This window comes from Nyctibius grandis, chromosome 10 (genome assembly GCF_013368605.1).
Source record: "Nyctibius grandis isolate bNycGra1 chromosome 10, bNycGra1.pri, whole genome shotgun sequence".
NCBI lineage: Eukaryota > Metazoa > Chordata > Aves > Nyctibiiformes > Nyctibiidae > Nyctibius > Nyctibius grandis.
This window is the reverse complement of record NC_090667.1, coordinates 8,437,421-8,454,104: the sequence shown is the minus strand read 5'-3', so window position 1 is coordinate 8,454,104 and position 16,684 is coordinate 8,437,421. Positions and strand designations below refer to the sequence as shown.

General features: G+C 43.9%; 1 protein-coding gene across 1 annotated transcript; it reads right to left on the bottom strand.

The window, feature by feature from the left end:
* Positions 1-5,901: 5,901 nt before the first annotated feature.
* On the bottom strand, positions 5,902-16,371 carry LSM11 (LSM11, U7 small nuclear RNA associated). Its single transcript, XM_068409371.1, has 4 exons — positions 15,941-16,371; positions 11,992-12,131; positions 11,142-11,225; positions 5,902-9,604 (listed from the first exon to the last, which is right to left on the bottom strand). Exons 1-4 carry the CDS (start codon positions 16,368-16,370, stop codon positions 9,200-9,202), a joined length of 1,059 nt encoding a protein of 352 aa, XP_068265472.1. The 5' UTR covers position 16,371; the 3' UTR covers positions 5,902-9,199.
* Positions 16,372-16,684: the final 313 nt, after the last annotated feature.

The following is a 16,684-nucleotide window of genomic DNA, read 5'->3' as shown; positions in this document are numbered from 1 at the left end:
ACAGGCTTACCCTTAAGCACCTGCATGAATATGAAAGAAAAGCTCATGTCCTTTGCACTTTTAAATTAAATGGACAGAACTGCAATCTAAAATAGCAAGAGTCTACTGCCACATTGACTGGAAATCATCTTGTAAGACATCAGGGAAACAGCAGGCACACAGAAGACAGGGCAGACTCCCAGTGTAAATCACCACTTTAAAATGCAAATGAAAGCCAATGGGTTGCAGACCTCTTCTGTGAATTCCCTGTCTGATCCTACTCATTACATGCATCCTCATATTGCCACACGTGGCTTTAAACTGCAGATTTTGTTCTCCTTAAACAGTTCCCAGGTCGCAATGGGAATTAAGCCTTTTAGCAAACACCTGAATTCCAGAGCACAGGTACCTTAACATCTCCAATAAGCTGCATCCGTCTCATCAGCATCTCTGATCCAAATACATCAGTGTCATTTCCCATGGGAATAAACAGGTTCCTGGAAGTCATGTTCCCCACTGGCTAGACACGGTGGGCTAGACGCTTGGATGCTGGCTCTGGACCTCCCCGATTCCTGGAAAACCATCTCCTGATGGCATGATGGAAGACCACACACTACGGTAACAGACTTTTGAGTGATGACGACAGTAGTTCTTACCTTCTTCAACATTAAGTTCACTTCCTTTCCGCACCTCTAAAAACCAGGTACAATAATATTCTTATTTTGTATATTAATATACACACAGATGACTTGTTTGCCCCCAAACCACACGACTAGAGCATTCAAAACCTGGTGGTCTCCACATCCAGGCATCTGTCCTAACCGCTGCAGTAGCAGCTTCATCACTGACACAAGCATATCGACAGAGCACAAAAAAACATGCTTTCAAGCAAACTGTTATACAGATATATTTATTGCACTGCAGTCTTAGCACTTTTAAATATAAACATTTATATCTGTAAAGCAGAATATTGCAAATTCAGTATTATTCAATATGTTCATAGCAGCATCAGCTTCCTAAGAAACAAAATATTTCGGAAGACAGAGAAGGAGTTACAAACAAGTTACACTCTCATTTATCACCGTTCGACCAAAACATGGTATTGCAGCTGTGAAACAGATATTGAAGTCACCAAATCTGACCTTGAAGACTTGAGTAATTTCAAGACTGAAGTGCATCATTGTACCTGATATCCTGCACATTTTTAGTGTGCCAAGACATAAGGCTAACAGTCAAGTGCCTGAAGAGGGCAGATGATCTATGCATCTGCATTACCTGACATGTTGTAGTTTTAATAACAATACTTAGCACTTGTATAGCACTCACCGCTTCCCCAAATCCTTGCGAGACAGGCAAGGATTGTTCTCAGATGTATCACAGCCGTGGAGCACACGGGAGAGGGAGGGAAGTGACTTGCCAAGGCTGTTCAGTGAGCAAGTGGCAGTAGAGACATCAGAATTTGTCAGCACCCGACCTCCAATCCCACGTCAGTCTGTTAAGTCATGCCGCTCCTCTGTGGTTCATTAAGGAAGTTTTATAGATGACTAATTGGTTAACAAGTCCCTGTCCATGTGACTACACTGGATGCATGCACCAGTGAAAAGAGGTCAACACAACTGCTCCCCTCGTAATGCCCATTTTAGTTTTAAAGAAACCAAACACTTCTTTCATTTTCTCATCTCCGAATGATCTGTCACACCGAAGATACAATGACACAGCTGCACTTTGCTCTGAAGAACTACAAATCAGAAGCAATCGCTAGAGGAGTAGGAGCAGCTTTCATTTCTTTCCTGAGGGAGAGCACTGATCTTTTGAGAGGAAAAAAGGATGGATATGTTTTTACACAAACTGATCAAACTACTTTTCATTCTAAGTGAATACAAGACTGACTGGAAGTCTCAGGTGTGCTAATTTTCTTCAGCTAAGTCATCCAAGTGTACACTATGAAGCTAGCAGCTAATAAAATAGTTACCCAGGAACATCAGAAGGCATTTTCCTTCCCTGACAGGCCTTCATTTCTACCAGCCAAGAGCAAGAGCACTTACAGTGACATCTAAAAGGACTTGTAAACATCACGAGACAAGGCATCTCCGATATTCCTCCACTAACGTAGTCCTTTCTCCTGCACCCCCGGGAAGCTAACAAGGATAACCAAGCCTCCTACCACCCCTGCCTCAAAAGGGGAAATCTGCTACTTGTTTTTTCTCCCACTGGGTTTCCTCTGCAAAATTTCAGAGGCAGGATCAAACGTGTGACTTATTAGGGATGGAGTCTGGCAGAGACTCTTGGGCACAGTTCACACACTGTGCAAACGCTCACAACGTAACAGAGGCTGCCCTTGAGAACTGTCTCTGCATCCTCCTTGCTTCACCTATAGAGCACAACTGCCCGATGCTGGCTGAATGATGCCAACGCGTACAGGCTAGAAAGCGACTCCCCGTTTCAAGGAGCTATCACCAAGTCACGTAATTCCTCTCTCCTCCTTTTTCTTGGCCTGCTTTCCCACTTTCAGCATGCCACAAGAGCCTATCGTTGGGAAAACATACAGAGAGGTACATGTTATACTTACAGTAGATTACACAAATTTTTTTTTCCATCAAGAAAAGTCTTCATCAAGTGCACTGTTCCTGCAGTGACTACCTGGAGGAGGACGGTCGGACTGCCTTGCCTATCTCTTCCCAAGTGGCCTCATTTGTTTTCTGCCCAGGCTGCTAATGGGTGAAAAAGATGGCAGCAAAGGATGCTCTTAAATAGAAAGATTTTTCTCCACAACATTTCTACCATGTAATCATTGATGCTTTTTGCTGCTGATACATCAGCGACAACTGACAGAAAAAGCTGTGATTTTTAAACAATTTTTCATGTCCAAGTAGATTTTAACTGCTTTACTTGCATCCAGCTGTTCCCAATTTCATCTTAGGTTATAGAGTCAGGATAGAAGAAAAGACATGTAACCTCCTGAAAATGGGTGTTCCCTTCTAATGACAGTGGCTCGTAAAAGCACCTTTTAGATATGAAATGAACATTACTGGCTACATGAACAGCATAATACTTTAAAAAAAAAGTTGTAATAATGTTTATCTGAAGGTGAGACACAGGCACTGCTGGAAAAAAGTCTGACCAAGTTAAAGTTCCCAAATGAAAACCTGAGCACATTCTTATCTTTGGTTCAAGTACACCCTTCCAGGGTATTAACATTTTTCGTAAATTAAAAAAATGAAGCTCAGCTTGGACTCTATCCTCCTTTACTAGACTTCTAGCTCACCAGCTAGAAGGATATTACTAAGATTTTACATCTCTCTCCTTGAGTTCCTATTGCAACTGGCCGCCCCTGCCTTCCTCTGACCACCTAGTCAGATCTCACCACCAAGCACACTGCAGCATCTTGAAAAAGATAATGCAGGACAGCACATCACGAACCCTGTATCTGTCATCTTCTTATGGGCAAGGATAATAATGGCGAGAAAACTTTGCATGGAGCTAATGCTGTAGACATTAGGACTGTAAACGGGAGCTGCTTCTCTAGAAACTCTCATTGTAAAGTTAGACTGTTGATACTCAAGTCTGGAAAATGAGCCACATCTCTTTGAGCTCTGTTTTTTGTGCATGCTTAATTCACTTTGAGTTTTGGCCTGTTTAGGCCCACCTACCATCAAGCCTGGAAACTGAGAAAATTAGCTTTGAAATTACTGTTTCACTCTAGGAAGATCATCTCCCTTCACCTGAAGAAATGAAGTATTTCTTTATCCTCTCCTCTTCCAGTCATGGCTTCACACATTTCCATTTGTGCATCTTGATAATATCCTTAGGAATAGGTATTTTGGGTTTGCAATACCTTAATTACACCAAGAATTCTACAAATTCTGTAATCCTTAGTTTTTCAATATAATTTCTAGTAAGCGTTAGCCTTTCATAACGTTTTAGCAAACACAGTCTTAGGATTGCTATAGTACAATCTTCAAATTTTTAAGCCAATGTCAAGAAGCAAAAGCATGAACTGAAATAGTTCTGAGCTGCAGAAGATGCATACTCTAGCATTTATGTTTTATAGTTTGCAATGCAGGCAGGAGAGAAAACATCTACGTATTAACTTGCAGTATTTTGCAGTCATGCTTTGAGGCAGACACCAATACACAACTCACCAGCTTCTCAGGAAAGAGCTTGCATGGCTGAAGGAATCACTGCATCAGTGCTACAGCTGCGGCGTTGCCTCTGAAAGGGTGTAGTACTGGGCCTTCCCATTTTATCCAGTTGCAGAGCTTGCAGTTTAAGATGGCAGTTATAATTCTGATCTGTTTTATCAAAGACAGGAAGTTTACCTGGAAATACACATCTTCAGAAACTCAGAGTGTTTTCAGTTTGCTGTCCCTACTGCCTTGCCGTTTTCTTTCACGATTCTGGATGACATCATTCTTTCCACCTGTCTCATTTAGGTCAGTGCCAGTAAGCAACAGCAAGGGTGTGGGCAGCATGTTGGACAGAATGTCAAATTCAACAAAAATTGGACATCTTTTTTCTCTGCTTCAGTTTCCCTGGACACTTCTTTACCCACAGGGATTCACAGGTGCAAGTGGGTGACTGCAACAGCAAACTAGGAAAACCTAGCACTGTGGGAAGGAAAATAAGTATAAAAAATATTAAAAGAAATCAGTTTACTCCAACCAGTCCAAGAAAAATAATTCTTCTGACCAAATAATTCCATAAGTCTGCAGAGAATAGTATGAAAACCAAGAACAGCCAAAGGCTATCTGGATGAAAAACTAGCCAGGGTAACATTCCTTAGGGAGGCAGAAAAAATAGTGGGCAGTCAAGTCTACTCCTGCTGAGAGACCTTGCCCTGCTTCCAAGTGACACAGAAGGGAAAGCTGCATCAGAAACAACCAATCCAGAAACTGAAGGACAAGAAGCAGATGGAAAACAGTACTCACTGGCTATTGCAGTAACCACCTGGGGAAGACATGCTAAGCACCTGTCTCTAGATCAGAAAAAAAAAAAACCACAACAAAATTTCAGGCAGTTAACAAGCTGGACCAGTCAGTTGAGAGAAGGAACTAAACCCACGCTTTTTACAAGCTCCTTTTTTTCCTTTGGCCTTATCTATTCTACTACCACAGCCCTATTTAAGAAGTGTTCGATAAAAACAAAGGACCTGTGCAAAAGAGTTTCCCAAGAAATAATCCCAGTCATGATACCCATAACTGCAGGGCACCACTGCAGCGCTCAGCCTGCTTCTCCCCCCCAGTTTCCCTGCATCCCCACAGCATAGCAAGGTTTTATGCTCTGGTTCCATGAAAACCCCATTCAGACTAGCTGCAAAGGTCTCTAGAATTGTTATCACCGTACAAACAAAATTACCACTCCTAAAGTAACTGTGAGATCTGGCTCCCTACTGAACTGTGCTGGCAATAAAAAGATCTATGCTGACACCATGAGATATATCTGTGACATCACATTCCAAGACTATTTATTGCATTACATCACCTCCACAGCTGGCATCATAACATTTCACAAATTTCACATTTGCCTGATATTTCAGAAATGATTCTAAAAAATTCTCAAATTATCACAACCCTTCTTCAAAGGTAATTCAGAAAACTTTGCTCCTCGCAGTAATTTGGCACCTCACCATTAACACGCTTTAGGAATCACTGCTGAGCACCAGGATGAACAACGTCCTAGAAATACTGGACAGGTTGCAACCTGCATGTGGATCGTTTCCAGAGAGTTCTTTATATTTGGCCCAAAGCTTTTTCACTCTCACACAGCTCTCTGTTTCTTAAGACTGCCTCCTGCTCCTACTCTTCATTCTTTAGCATAGTGACTTCAGGTGTCTATGCTCACATAGACACTATGCTCTTTGTGACACCACAGCGACAGAGGAATATCTAGGAGCAGACAGCTTTTTGAACAAAGATCCTGGATTTTATGCTGTTTGGGAAAGGAAAAACAAGGAAAGAAAAAACCTGAAACAATAAAAAAAACCTAAAGCTGATTTGTTTCCAAGGGTTGTTTTCTTTTTTTTTTTAAACAGATTTACATGAATACTTAAGTGAGGTAGAAGACTTCATTTCAGAACACCACATTCAATTTTATTTAAAAAGCAACTTTATCTGAAGTATTAAACATGCAAGTGACAACACACACACAGGATCACTTGCTTAGTCACAATCATGATGCTTGAAAGAGACAAAATCACAAATGCTATGCTTGAAAGAGACAAAATTCATAAACCAGCATTTTGATAATGGGCTTTAAAAAGACACAATGTCAGAAAAAGTAGGGAGAAGGACAACATTTTAGAAGATCTGAAGTTGTAGAAGAGGCTGTATTGAGGAAGCAGCTTGGAAATAATGAGAGAGGTGGATAGGAAAGTAGGAAATGAAGGAAGAACCACCAAATAAGCCATTAAATCTAAACTGGAAAAGAGAATTTTAACCAACCGAGACAACAATGAGAATAGAGGAGGAACAGCTTAATAATGAGGTAGAGCAAAAAAGTAGACAAACTGTATAGTTCTTAACCAGGTTTGTTGACTGAGGTGATGATTTTGGAAGAACAGGTCAGTGATGATATAAAAATTAAGGCACAAATGCAAGTCTAAGCACCAGCATTTTTCATAAAAAATAAAAAAATAAACTTGTAGATGTGCGGCAACAAACACCTGCAAGGTTTCAGAGAACTTCTGATGAAAGGGAACACCGACACTTCTAGTAGCAACTGAGAATTTGGTGAAGTGTCAACTGACAAGGAAAGAGGGCAGTACAGCTACAAGAACATTCATGGTAGTTGTATCTTATTTAATGCACAAGGCAGTATAAACTAGGCAGACAAAGGGAATTAAGAATATGAGGTAAAGAAAAGCAACAATTCAATTAGATGTCATAGTACACAGGCCTGAGTGGAGATTTGACACCCTTCGGTCAAGTATGAAGGAAAGAGGAGAGGTGTCAAAACCGGTAGCCTTTGGCATGAATGGAAGAGGCAGAGACAGTTATCCCAAGCAACTGAACTAAAAGCAAACCAGTCAGAAAGCAGAGGAGAAAAAACAACCCACAACCAAAAACATACTGAAGAAAAATACTCACTTGCAATAAAAGCTGCTGAGAGGTCAGGAGCAGAAATAAGCCCCTTGTTTCTAGCTTTACATGTTTCTAATAATTTGTGAGGGTTCTGGTCAGCTGGCAACCACATGGAAAGCCAGCCAGGAAAGGTTCAGAAAGCCAGGACAACTAGGGGTGAATACAAGAACAGTCTTCCTAAATCAGAGTTTAGAACATTGTGAGGAGACAAAGTACTGACAGGAGACAGAAAAAAAAAAAGGAAGAACTGCAGACCACATGAACACAAACAAGAACAGCACAAAAGGAGAAGAAACAAGAACAGCACAAAAGGAGAAGAATCTTTTCAGTGCCTAGTCTCAGCTCATAGTAGGAAGGGATTACAGCAATAAAGCTGTGCATAATAAGAAACTGTAGAGATTATTTCCTTTTTTTTTTTCCTTTTTTTCCCCGCTCTTGATGAAACTGATTTTCGTCAACAGTACTTTTTACTCTGAGGCACTTCTGTCCCAGGCTGAACTTGGGTTTGCAGCTCAGTGGCTGAGCTGATCAGCCATCCAAGCCCCATGTCATCTGAAATGTTGACATAAAAGTTTCAGGCTCCCCCAGAGGCATACAGCTGCTTTGTGTGTCCAGGAACTCCTGCTAAATGATTTCTGTAATTCACCCAAGCACCAGACACATCCCTAACGACAAGCAAGCAGTATGCGGCATGTGCAGCAACAGAAATACATGTCATTGAGAGTACAGTCACGCAGTTTGAGGACTTAGGACCTCTATATGCAATATAAGACCTGCTATAAAGCACTAAAAAGTTGTTCTACCCATTGTCAGTTCTAACCATTCTCCTGGCAATTTCCCAACTTCATCTTACACACGTGGAGCTGCTGCAAAGCATAAGGTAGTTGAGATAAATACAGGAATAGCAGTGTGAAATCTACTGTCCTTTGACAACTAGGGGAACAGACTAGATAATATAACAGCTTCATTTACTCTCAAACTTCTGCATGTAGCTCTTGGAAAGCAGTTTATACCTGCAGAAGCCTGGCCTGATCTACAGTAGCTTAAGAACCTTGCTAAAATAAAACCACTGATGAGCTTAGTTTGACTTTTATACTTCAAAACATTTTCAGGCACACCTCCAAAGCTCAGTTCAACTGGAATTAGATGGTGCATCATTCATACAGACAGGAAAGACCCATGAAGACTTCTGCTCCAAGAGAACCCCTGGAGACACAGCACCTCTATTTTCAACACAGGGAACTTGGAAGGCGCTTAGATACAGTACAATTGTGCTCAGCACAAACACTTAAATCTGAGAAGAAAAACAACATTTTTGCAAACTTCACTATTACACTAAGTAGCGAATGGGTGAAATGTAAAAGTACAATTTTCCATCTGCATCCCCAGCATTCACAGATAAACTCCAAATATGGAGGTCCTTGGATCAGCTACATTTGCTTGCTGGGGACACAGGGCTAAAGCACAGCATTACAAATAGAAGCCTCAGCTTTGACATTGAAAACAAACTAAAGTCCTGCCATCATTCACAGAGAAAACCTCTTCATTGAAAACTGCTCTTTTTATCACACAGAGCATTACAGAGCTAACTATGAAGAAGAGGCTAACAGCCATCAGTAGTATGTCACTGCACCTTTTTATAAAATATTTCAAAATGACTGTCAGTATTATGGCTGGAAAAGAAGACATCCATGTAACAACAGCAGATAAACTGTTGATTTCATTAGCAATCTTCTCTTGAGGTTACTCAGAATGTGAAAAATAGCATTTGTGATTCATTTCAGGTGGAGATCTAATCTTAAGATCCTTAAATGTGTGCCACAATTAGCTCCCATAACTGAGTACACCAAAATTCTCTTTCAACCCTCTTCATTTAGCTTCTTTTTAAGGAGCAGTGGGATCTGTGCTTACCTCCCTCATCTCAGAAACAACTGTATTGCTGACCTTGTCCTGAGACCCCCAACAGAGCTCTAAGGAGGCTGCTTTGGCACCAAGCTCAGGATGCTCCAGCTAGAATTACTTCCATTATGGTAATGGGAAACCAGTCACAGTACCATGATACTTAATGAGAACGCTAAATAGCGACGAGAGCTGCAGCGGCAATTCATGCTATCAAATACACTGACGAAGGCTCAGCCAAGTCAATGCGCTAAATGGACAAGCAAGACATTCTCTCCTCGAATAAAAATCTGGTTTATGTGACGTGTGAACACCTGTTGATAATCCACTTTGGGCCGCCTTTTTCTCCGTGACTGGCTCCTTGCACGGGTACCACCAGCACTGGCACCCTCTGTGTGGGCAGTCCCGCTACCCACATCAGCTTCACCTCTGGCAGACAGATGCAAACTGTCACCTGGTATCTTCTTTTCTCCAGCTCTGCCCAAGCGTTTCTGCCTCTCACGCTCATCTTCTGCTTTCCCTCGTCCTGATCCAACTTTCAATCCCAGCGTCTGAGAGTCATTTGTCAGGGCTGCTTCCTCTGAGACAGTCTTTGAGTCAGCTCCCTTCTTTACTGAGGACTCCTGCAGTTTGAGTCTGTCGAACAGCTGTAAAAGAACATTTGTGTGTATGACCACATTCAGAAAACAAGAGAGGTCGCTTGTTCAGCATTTCTACATGGTATTTGCATATATCATCCCAAATAAGAGCTCACAATACATAATTAATGAAGAATCTTTACCAGCAATAAATACCATGTTTTCTTGCCAAAGTCAAACCATGACATCAAGCGAATGGATCTCTTGCGTGCGCGTGAGCGTCTTTACGTGAGCACCGAGGAATTTAATTTGGGGAGCAATACCGATGTGCAGCAGCATTTAACTTTGGTCAGGAACAACAGAAAGCTACCGAGTTGCTCCATTAGCTCACTTTCCCCAATGCTCTTGTAATGTTGTCAGAGAGCATTAGAGAGATCTCCACCCCTGTGTCCTCAGGCAGGACATGCATCCCTAAGCTACGGGGCCGCAATCAGCAAAGAGTGTATACTGAAAAAATGATGGACCCTTCGTGTTCCCCAAAACAAACTAAAAGATGCTGTGCGGGTATTCTGGGAGGTGAGCAGACCAAAAACAATGGAAAAATAATAAAAGCTAGAGCAGCAGATCCAAAGCACTGTATGAACTCATTAATCTAAGAACACATGGTGCTGAAACTGGAAAAGAAACTGCTTTTACTCTGGCACCAGGCAAGCTTTTATGAAATACTGATGAGTGAAAAGGATTCTCAGTTAGCCTGTCTCTTCCCAGCAACAGGATGGAACGCCAGTCCCTGTGAGAGTGGGGTAAAGGAACAATGACAAGCTGATTATTTTTAACTAATCTTTAACAAAGGAAGGGTGGGATCTATCAGAAAACAGATTTAAATGGCTGGAATTTGAAAGCAAATTCATCACAATGAAACTGTTTAAAAGTTTTTGTGATGCTTCTCTGATGTTCAAAAGGCCCAGAGCTATCCCATTCAACAGGCACAGCCCTGCCACATATTTTTCCTTCATTGTTCAGAAGGTCATCTATCATCTCTTCAGTTCTCAACTTCATAAACATCTTTTTTTGCAGCTGGATCCTAGAGAGTGTCTTGCTTTGGAGCAACATACAGAATCTTGGGCATCATGGTACCTAGACTAGAAGTTCAAGTCACCAAACAGACGTTTGGTTGGCTGGAGACCAAGACTGTCATTCCATGAACATTAATATCAGAGTTAGGGCACTGCCAAATCACCTGGCAGGACAGATGTGGACCGGATCAGTCATGGGTGCAAAAAATGCACAGAATAAATAAATAAAAAAAACACACAGTGAACTTATAGAAGGTCAACACATTGCACTAGGCAGTGGCAGCAACTGTGATCTGGTATTAGGAACTCTAAAGTGGAACTTCTGTAAAACTGAACTATGGCCAAAGTACTTTCAAAAAGGTCAGAAAACTGGGGTTTTTCCCCCCAGTTCAAGTTATTTTAGAGTCATCTGTAACAAAAGGAGGTAAAATATTTCAAATGTAAATATAGTTTTCCAATCAGTCCTCCTCTTTTACTGCTTTGAAAAAGGAGATACTAAAAACCAATGAAAACTAGAGATGGTTACGTACCCGAGTTAGTGAGAGCTGAGGTTCTGCGTAGAAAGCTTTGCCTGTTACTGGTTTCCTGTATGTCTCATCCACGTCAGTCAGGGCCTAGAAGGTGACAAAAGAAACGGAAAGGCCAAAATTAAAAGAAAACATGAAGAAGCTTTGAACCAGCTTTGTGTCATGTTATTACGAAATTATGCTCTATCTGAGAGGAAATCCATCCAGGGAACAAGCTGTGCTTTGGAGCTGGCTTCTTAGTCTTCTAAGTTTTACTGCGGTATAAAAGCAACAGCAAAGCCTAGCATCCCTTCTGCATTCCTTGCAAAATCTTTGTGAGCCTTGCCTGCAAAATCTGTCCCACTTCCCCCTCTATTTCGAAACTCTTCACAGCCCCAGGCTTACAAATATTTACTAGCTGCTTTTCCATCCACTGTCTAAGATCTTCATGAGGTAGAGCACAGGGAAAAGCTTTTGCCACTGACATCCCAGCGATGTGCTAGTGAAAGAAAACAGAGAAGTGGCTACCACTGTAAGAAGACTGTGTTTTGCAAAGAAAGCTTTGGAAGCTTCTGATGTTCCTCATATTCCACCTTCCTGGGTTCTTACAGAAAACCTTTGAAGACATTGGGAATGCTCCAAAGCTTCTCTCTCACCTAAAACCTTCTCTAAGATGGCTAGGCACCTCTCAGATGTACCAATCCAACACCAAGCACTACTTAAGTCTGAAACCCAGCACTCAGTGCCAGAGCAAATTAGCTTTATGAACCACAATACCACATTAATCTTCTCATAATGTAGTTTGCTTAAACCTATTGCAAATTTCAAGTTTTTAATATAGCAGTTATAAATCAAGGGCTGGAACAATAATTACCATATTCCAGAACTTGTCAAATGCAACCAAAAACCCCGTGCAGACTCCACGAAGCCCTTTGAAAGTGCGGATATGGACATTGATTCTTACACCATCTCGGACACAGCGATGAAGCTCCCCCAGCGGGCTGCCTTCATGGACTAAAACAGAAAGAGAATATCACTGGTCTTCAATAAAATATATATATGAAAAAAAAAGTAGAAATCTACTCTATGTAGAAGTACAGCAGATCTTGCTACAACACTTGTCTTCACAGCAAAAGAAATGAGAAGCCCCAGAGCACTGTAATGCACTGCGGTCGTAATTACTAGACTACCAAAACTCTCCTTACAGTGGAGACAGTAAAGACTTTAGAAAATATGAAGGTTTTGCTTGATGTAACCCACAGCAAAATCAGCCTTAGCTGAATATCTTTTTGCTACATTTCAAAAACATACTAAGTAATGCTACTCTTAAATAAAAGTGATTCAGAGGGAACAGAAAGCTCACAGAAGCTCACAAAGATAGTTTTGCAGAAAAGATAAATGCCTAGTTAAGGCTACCTCAGATTAGTTACAATGTTAATTAAGTATTGTATCAGATGTGTCCCTTTTCTTTACAAGATTTCTCAAGCAACAGATAACTCAAAGTTCTTCAACTAACTAAATTGGATCAGTTTAAATTGATGAAAATTCATTGTTTCAGTTAAAACTTTCAGCAGCCAGCTGAACATCCTTCAAAGATGTACAAGTCTTCACCCTTCAAAGATATGCAAGTCTTTGGCAAAGAAATAAAATTACTATAAGCAGCAGCCACCAATGAAACCATGCTAAACCGCAGAACAATAATGCTTTTAGTCAGGGTAAACCCAAAGGCATTCAGTAAAACATACAAACACAAGCCTTATCTGCACACTAGAAATCTTTGCAAGTGTAAATTATCTAGAGGGATAAATATTATTTCCTTTACAACTTCCACCCACGCCATGGTGAAGCCATTCCAGTGATAAATTACAGCTACCTGTTCGCTCGTGCAAACACAGGCACAGGATTGCTGTACAAATCCTACTGAGAGTCAGGGAAAAGTACTGGTCTAAAATCTCACAGTTCTTCATATTAATAAAAATAGCTGAGTCAGAGATGACCTCCCACCTTGCGCTTTAGGGACTACATACTCAAGGTTTGATCTACACGCTACAAAATGCATCCTGTGAGTGTAAAACGTTACCGTATGACAGCTGACCTGCAGTATTTGGCTGCATGGTAATGCTTAGGCACAGCAGAGAAATCTAAAGCAGTTTCCTCCGCATTAACCTAATCACATTTATTTTTTGAGATCCACTGTCTTCTTGCCAGCCTTCTCCAGCTGGAGAAAATCGCTTTCACACAGAGCATAAGCTGTCTCAGTACCTCCCAGCTTTGCTTATGGGGTCTTTTCATGAGTCTCTGTGCTTCCTTCAGCCTAACTGATGGCGAACTTACGTTCTGAATTCACAGGTCCATCATGGGAACCACAGATGACACCATCATCAGGTAACAGTATTTTTTCTAACCAACTCTGAGAATTTACAGGATTATTTTAGATTTAGATTTTAGATTCTTATGTTCCTTTTACATAGGAACTTTATCTACAACTTCTCATAAGAATCCAAGTGCAATCTTTATTTCCAGCTACGCCTTTGCTTGTCGGCACCCCGTTAGGCCTGGTGGAAAACACTACTTCACAGCTCCACCAAATCCAGACGATACATGTTCTTCCTACTTTTCTTTGCTGCATAAGGTTCCTGCTTCACCAGGGCAAACCTCCAACTTCACCTGATCAAAAGGGCAGAACACATAATCCAAAAACCTTTCAACAATCTGATATCCACTTCTAGGAAAAAACAAAACCAGCAATGCGAGGAATTTATTTTTGCAACATACCTCTGCTGCAAGCATCAAAGCCTGTAATGCCCAGGCCCTGCATGCAGCTACATTAGCCTCTGGCTTCTGATGCTGTTAAGTACCAGTATTAATAATTTTTCAATCCGTAGGGAAAAGAGTTACCTAGTTGGTTTTGTACTCAAAATCCAGTCCCTATTTGTATAAAATAAGCACATGCTTAATACCAGGATTCTGAAGATGACTGGAAAACTACTGTAAGCCAGAGAGCAAGTACCCCAGGAAGGAGAAAATAAAGATCTAAACTCTGGTTAAGTTCAAGTCCCTGTCCTCAGGGTAGACTTTATTAAGAGGAAAGATTTAAAAAAAAAAAAAAAAAAAAAGAGCAAAGCAAGTCAGAACAGTTGAAATAACTCAGAACACTATCAAACGCCTTTATAACCACTCTGCAGTAACTGCTTGCACATGAGTTCTCTGCCCCCTGGTAAATACACAGTAATTAGAAATAGCTTCTCCTGAACTGATCCAAAACAGGCACTGCTAAAGTAGCTTCCTTTTTACTTTTATGGCTACTGAAATCACCCCTCATGACAAGCAAAAACTTGGCTCCGTTTTACATTTCTGACACACTGAATTTAAGGAACACGTCATACCTCGTCACAGCTACCTGGGAGCACAGCATCACAACTGCGGGCTGCAGTAAACCACGTATCACACTTACTTACTTTCAGAGGTAGCTACCGCCCTAGAATCCAAGCGTGAAACGCTGACTCACCTGCTGTGCAGACAGGCCCCCGACTTACAGGGAAGCACACAATTGTGGCTATAAATTATTCTTAAAACTCTCCAGACTGCTGAATAGCACTTTGTGTGTCAGTTGTGCCAGTCTTCTTCAAAGTCCACGCTGTCCAGCCTTAGATGTGTGGATATTAAATACATGCTTTTAATGGAAGCATATAAGTTATTTGCTAGACCACCACTAAAGTTAATTTTTACAGAGGTTTCTTTTCTGCTTTGGGCATTCAGAATTGAACATTTTGGGCTTTGCCTTTTTCTAAAAAGAACATTAAGGTGATGCTGGTGATTAGAAGAGATACTTCTAATATTCCAATAAACAGTCAGTATTTTTAATTATGGCACTGAAATGACATCTCATTTGATAGCAGTGTCATTTGGTTCTTGGTGTAGGTGCAGAAGTTGCACCCTTTAATGTTTAGGGGCTACTACCCTGACTGCATGCATAAATTTAGACAAGAAACTTGTATCATCATCACAGGTGATGAATGCAGCAACATCACAGCTGCCTCCCACCTCAACCCACTGTTCTATCATCATGCCACTAGAAACGCCAGCGCTGTCTGCATGCCCCCAGGATGTGCAGTCAGTAACCAAGGTACAGCAGTGCGTTACAGACTCATGCTGCGGTTATGATTTAACTATGAGCTGCACAGGGTCAAATCAGACTCCTGGTTTAAAAATAGTACTTTTGAAAGCACGGCAGTTTCTCATCCTTTTTTTCCTCAAAATCAAGAGGATGAACGTAATTAACCAAGTAACAGAGGAGGACGTCACCATAACAAAATCAGCGTCACCTCTGAGTAAGCAGTTCTGTGCAAGGCGCCGTTCCTCCTTTCGGCACACAGTTCTCCCCGCTCCTCACCCAGCACTTGTGCCATTTCCCACCGAACTCCACCACGTCCCCCCCGCCCCGACCCACCCACACCCGCTGTCACCCAACCACTGCCTGCAGCCGCCGCTCTCTTCAAACCTCCGATTCCCCCGAACTCCGTCCCAGCTCCCCGCCGCCGGCCACACCCGGGCCCAGCCCGCACCCCCCGACCCCCCGCACCCCCACAGCCTCTGGCTCCAACACCCCGCGCCCCAGCGCAGGCCCCGTCCGCGCCCTCACACCCCCCGCCACCTCCCTACCACAGCCCTCACTCCAGCCTCCCACCTCACTCCCCTTCCCCACCCCAGCACCCCTCAACTTGCCGCCTCACTCCACCTCCCGCCCGCCCCGGCCCCGGCCTTCCCCCTCAGCCTCCGCCGGGCCGCGCTCCCTCAGGCCGCCCGCCCGCCCGCGCCCTTACGGGGCATCCTGGTGAGGACGTTGCGGGGCGCCCGCCGGCGCCGGGCCGCCGCGCCGCCCTCGGCCGCCTCCTGCTCGGGGCCCGCGTTGACCATGAGGCTGCGGAGGCGCTGGATGCGCTCGGGGTCGGCGGCGGGGGGTCCGCGGCGGGCGGAGCGGGCGGTGGCGGACGGGCCGCGGCGGGAGGGAGCGGAGCGGCGGCCGCGCGGGCGGAGCAGGCCGCGCTGGAAGCTCTCGTACTCGGCGAGGTTGTTGAAGCAGGGCGCGGCGGGGAAGGGCAGCGGCGTGCTGGCGGAGTACAGCGCCAGCAGCGGGTCGAAGCGGCTGGAGCTCACGTCCAGGCGGCTGGGGCTGGGGGAGCGCTCGGGCCCGGTCCGGCGGCGGGGGCGCCGCTGCTCCGCGCCTCCCGCAGCCCCCTCGGCCTCCTCCATGCCGGGCTGCGGGCAGCGGCACAGCCCGCCGCCGCCAGGGGCCGCTGCCGCGCCGCCCGGCCAGCCCCGCGGGCGCACGAGCTCCGCCGGGGAGGGGAGGGGGCACCGCGGAGCTCCGCCCGGGCCGGGCCGGGCCGCGCAGGGGCGGAGCTGCCCCAGGGTTACCGGTACTCCGGTGTTACTACGGTCTCCCTCCTCGCTGCATCCTCAGTTAACTCCCCGGTGCAGCCCCACCGCTGGGGCCGGTCCTGGGGCCTCCCTCTGCAGCCCACCCCGGAGCCCCCCGGCTGTTCTGGGGGTGCTCCCCCGAGCAG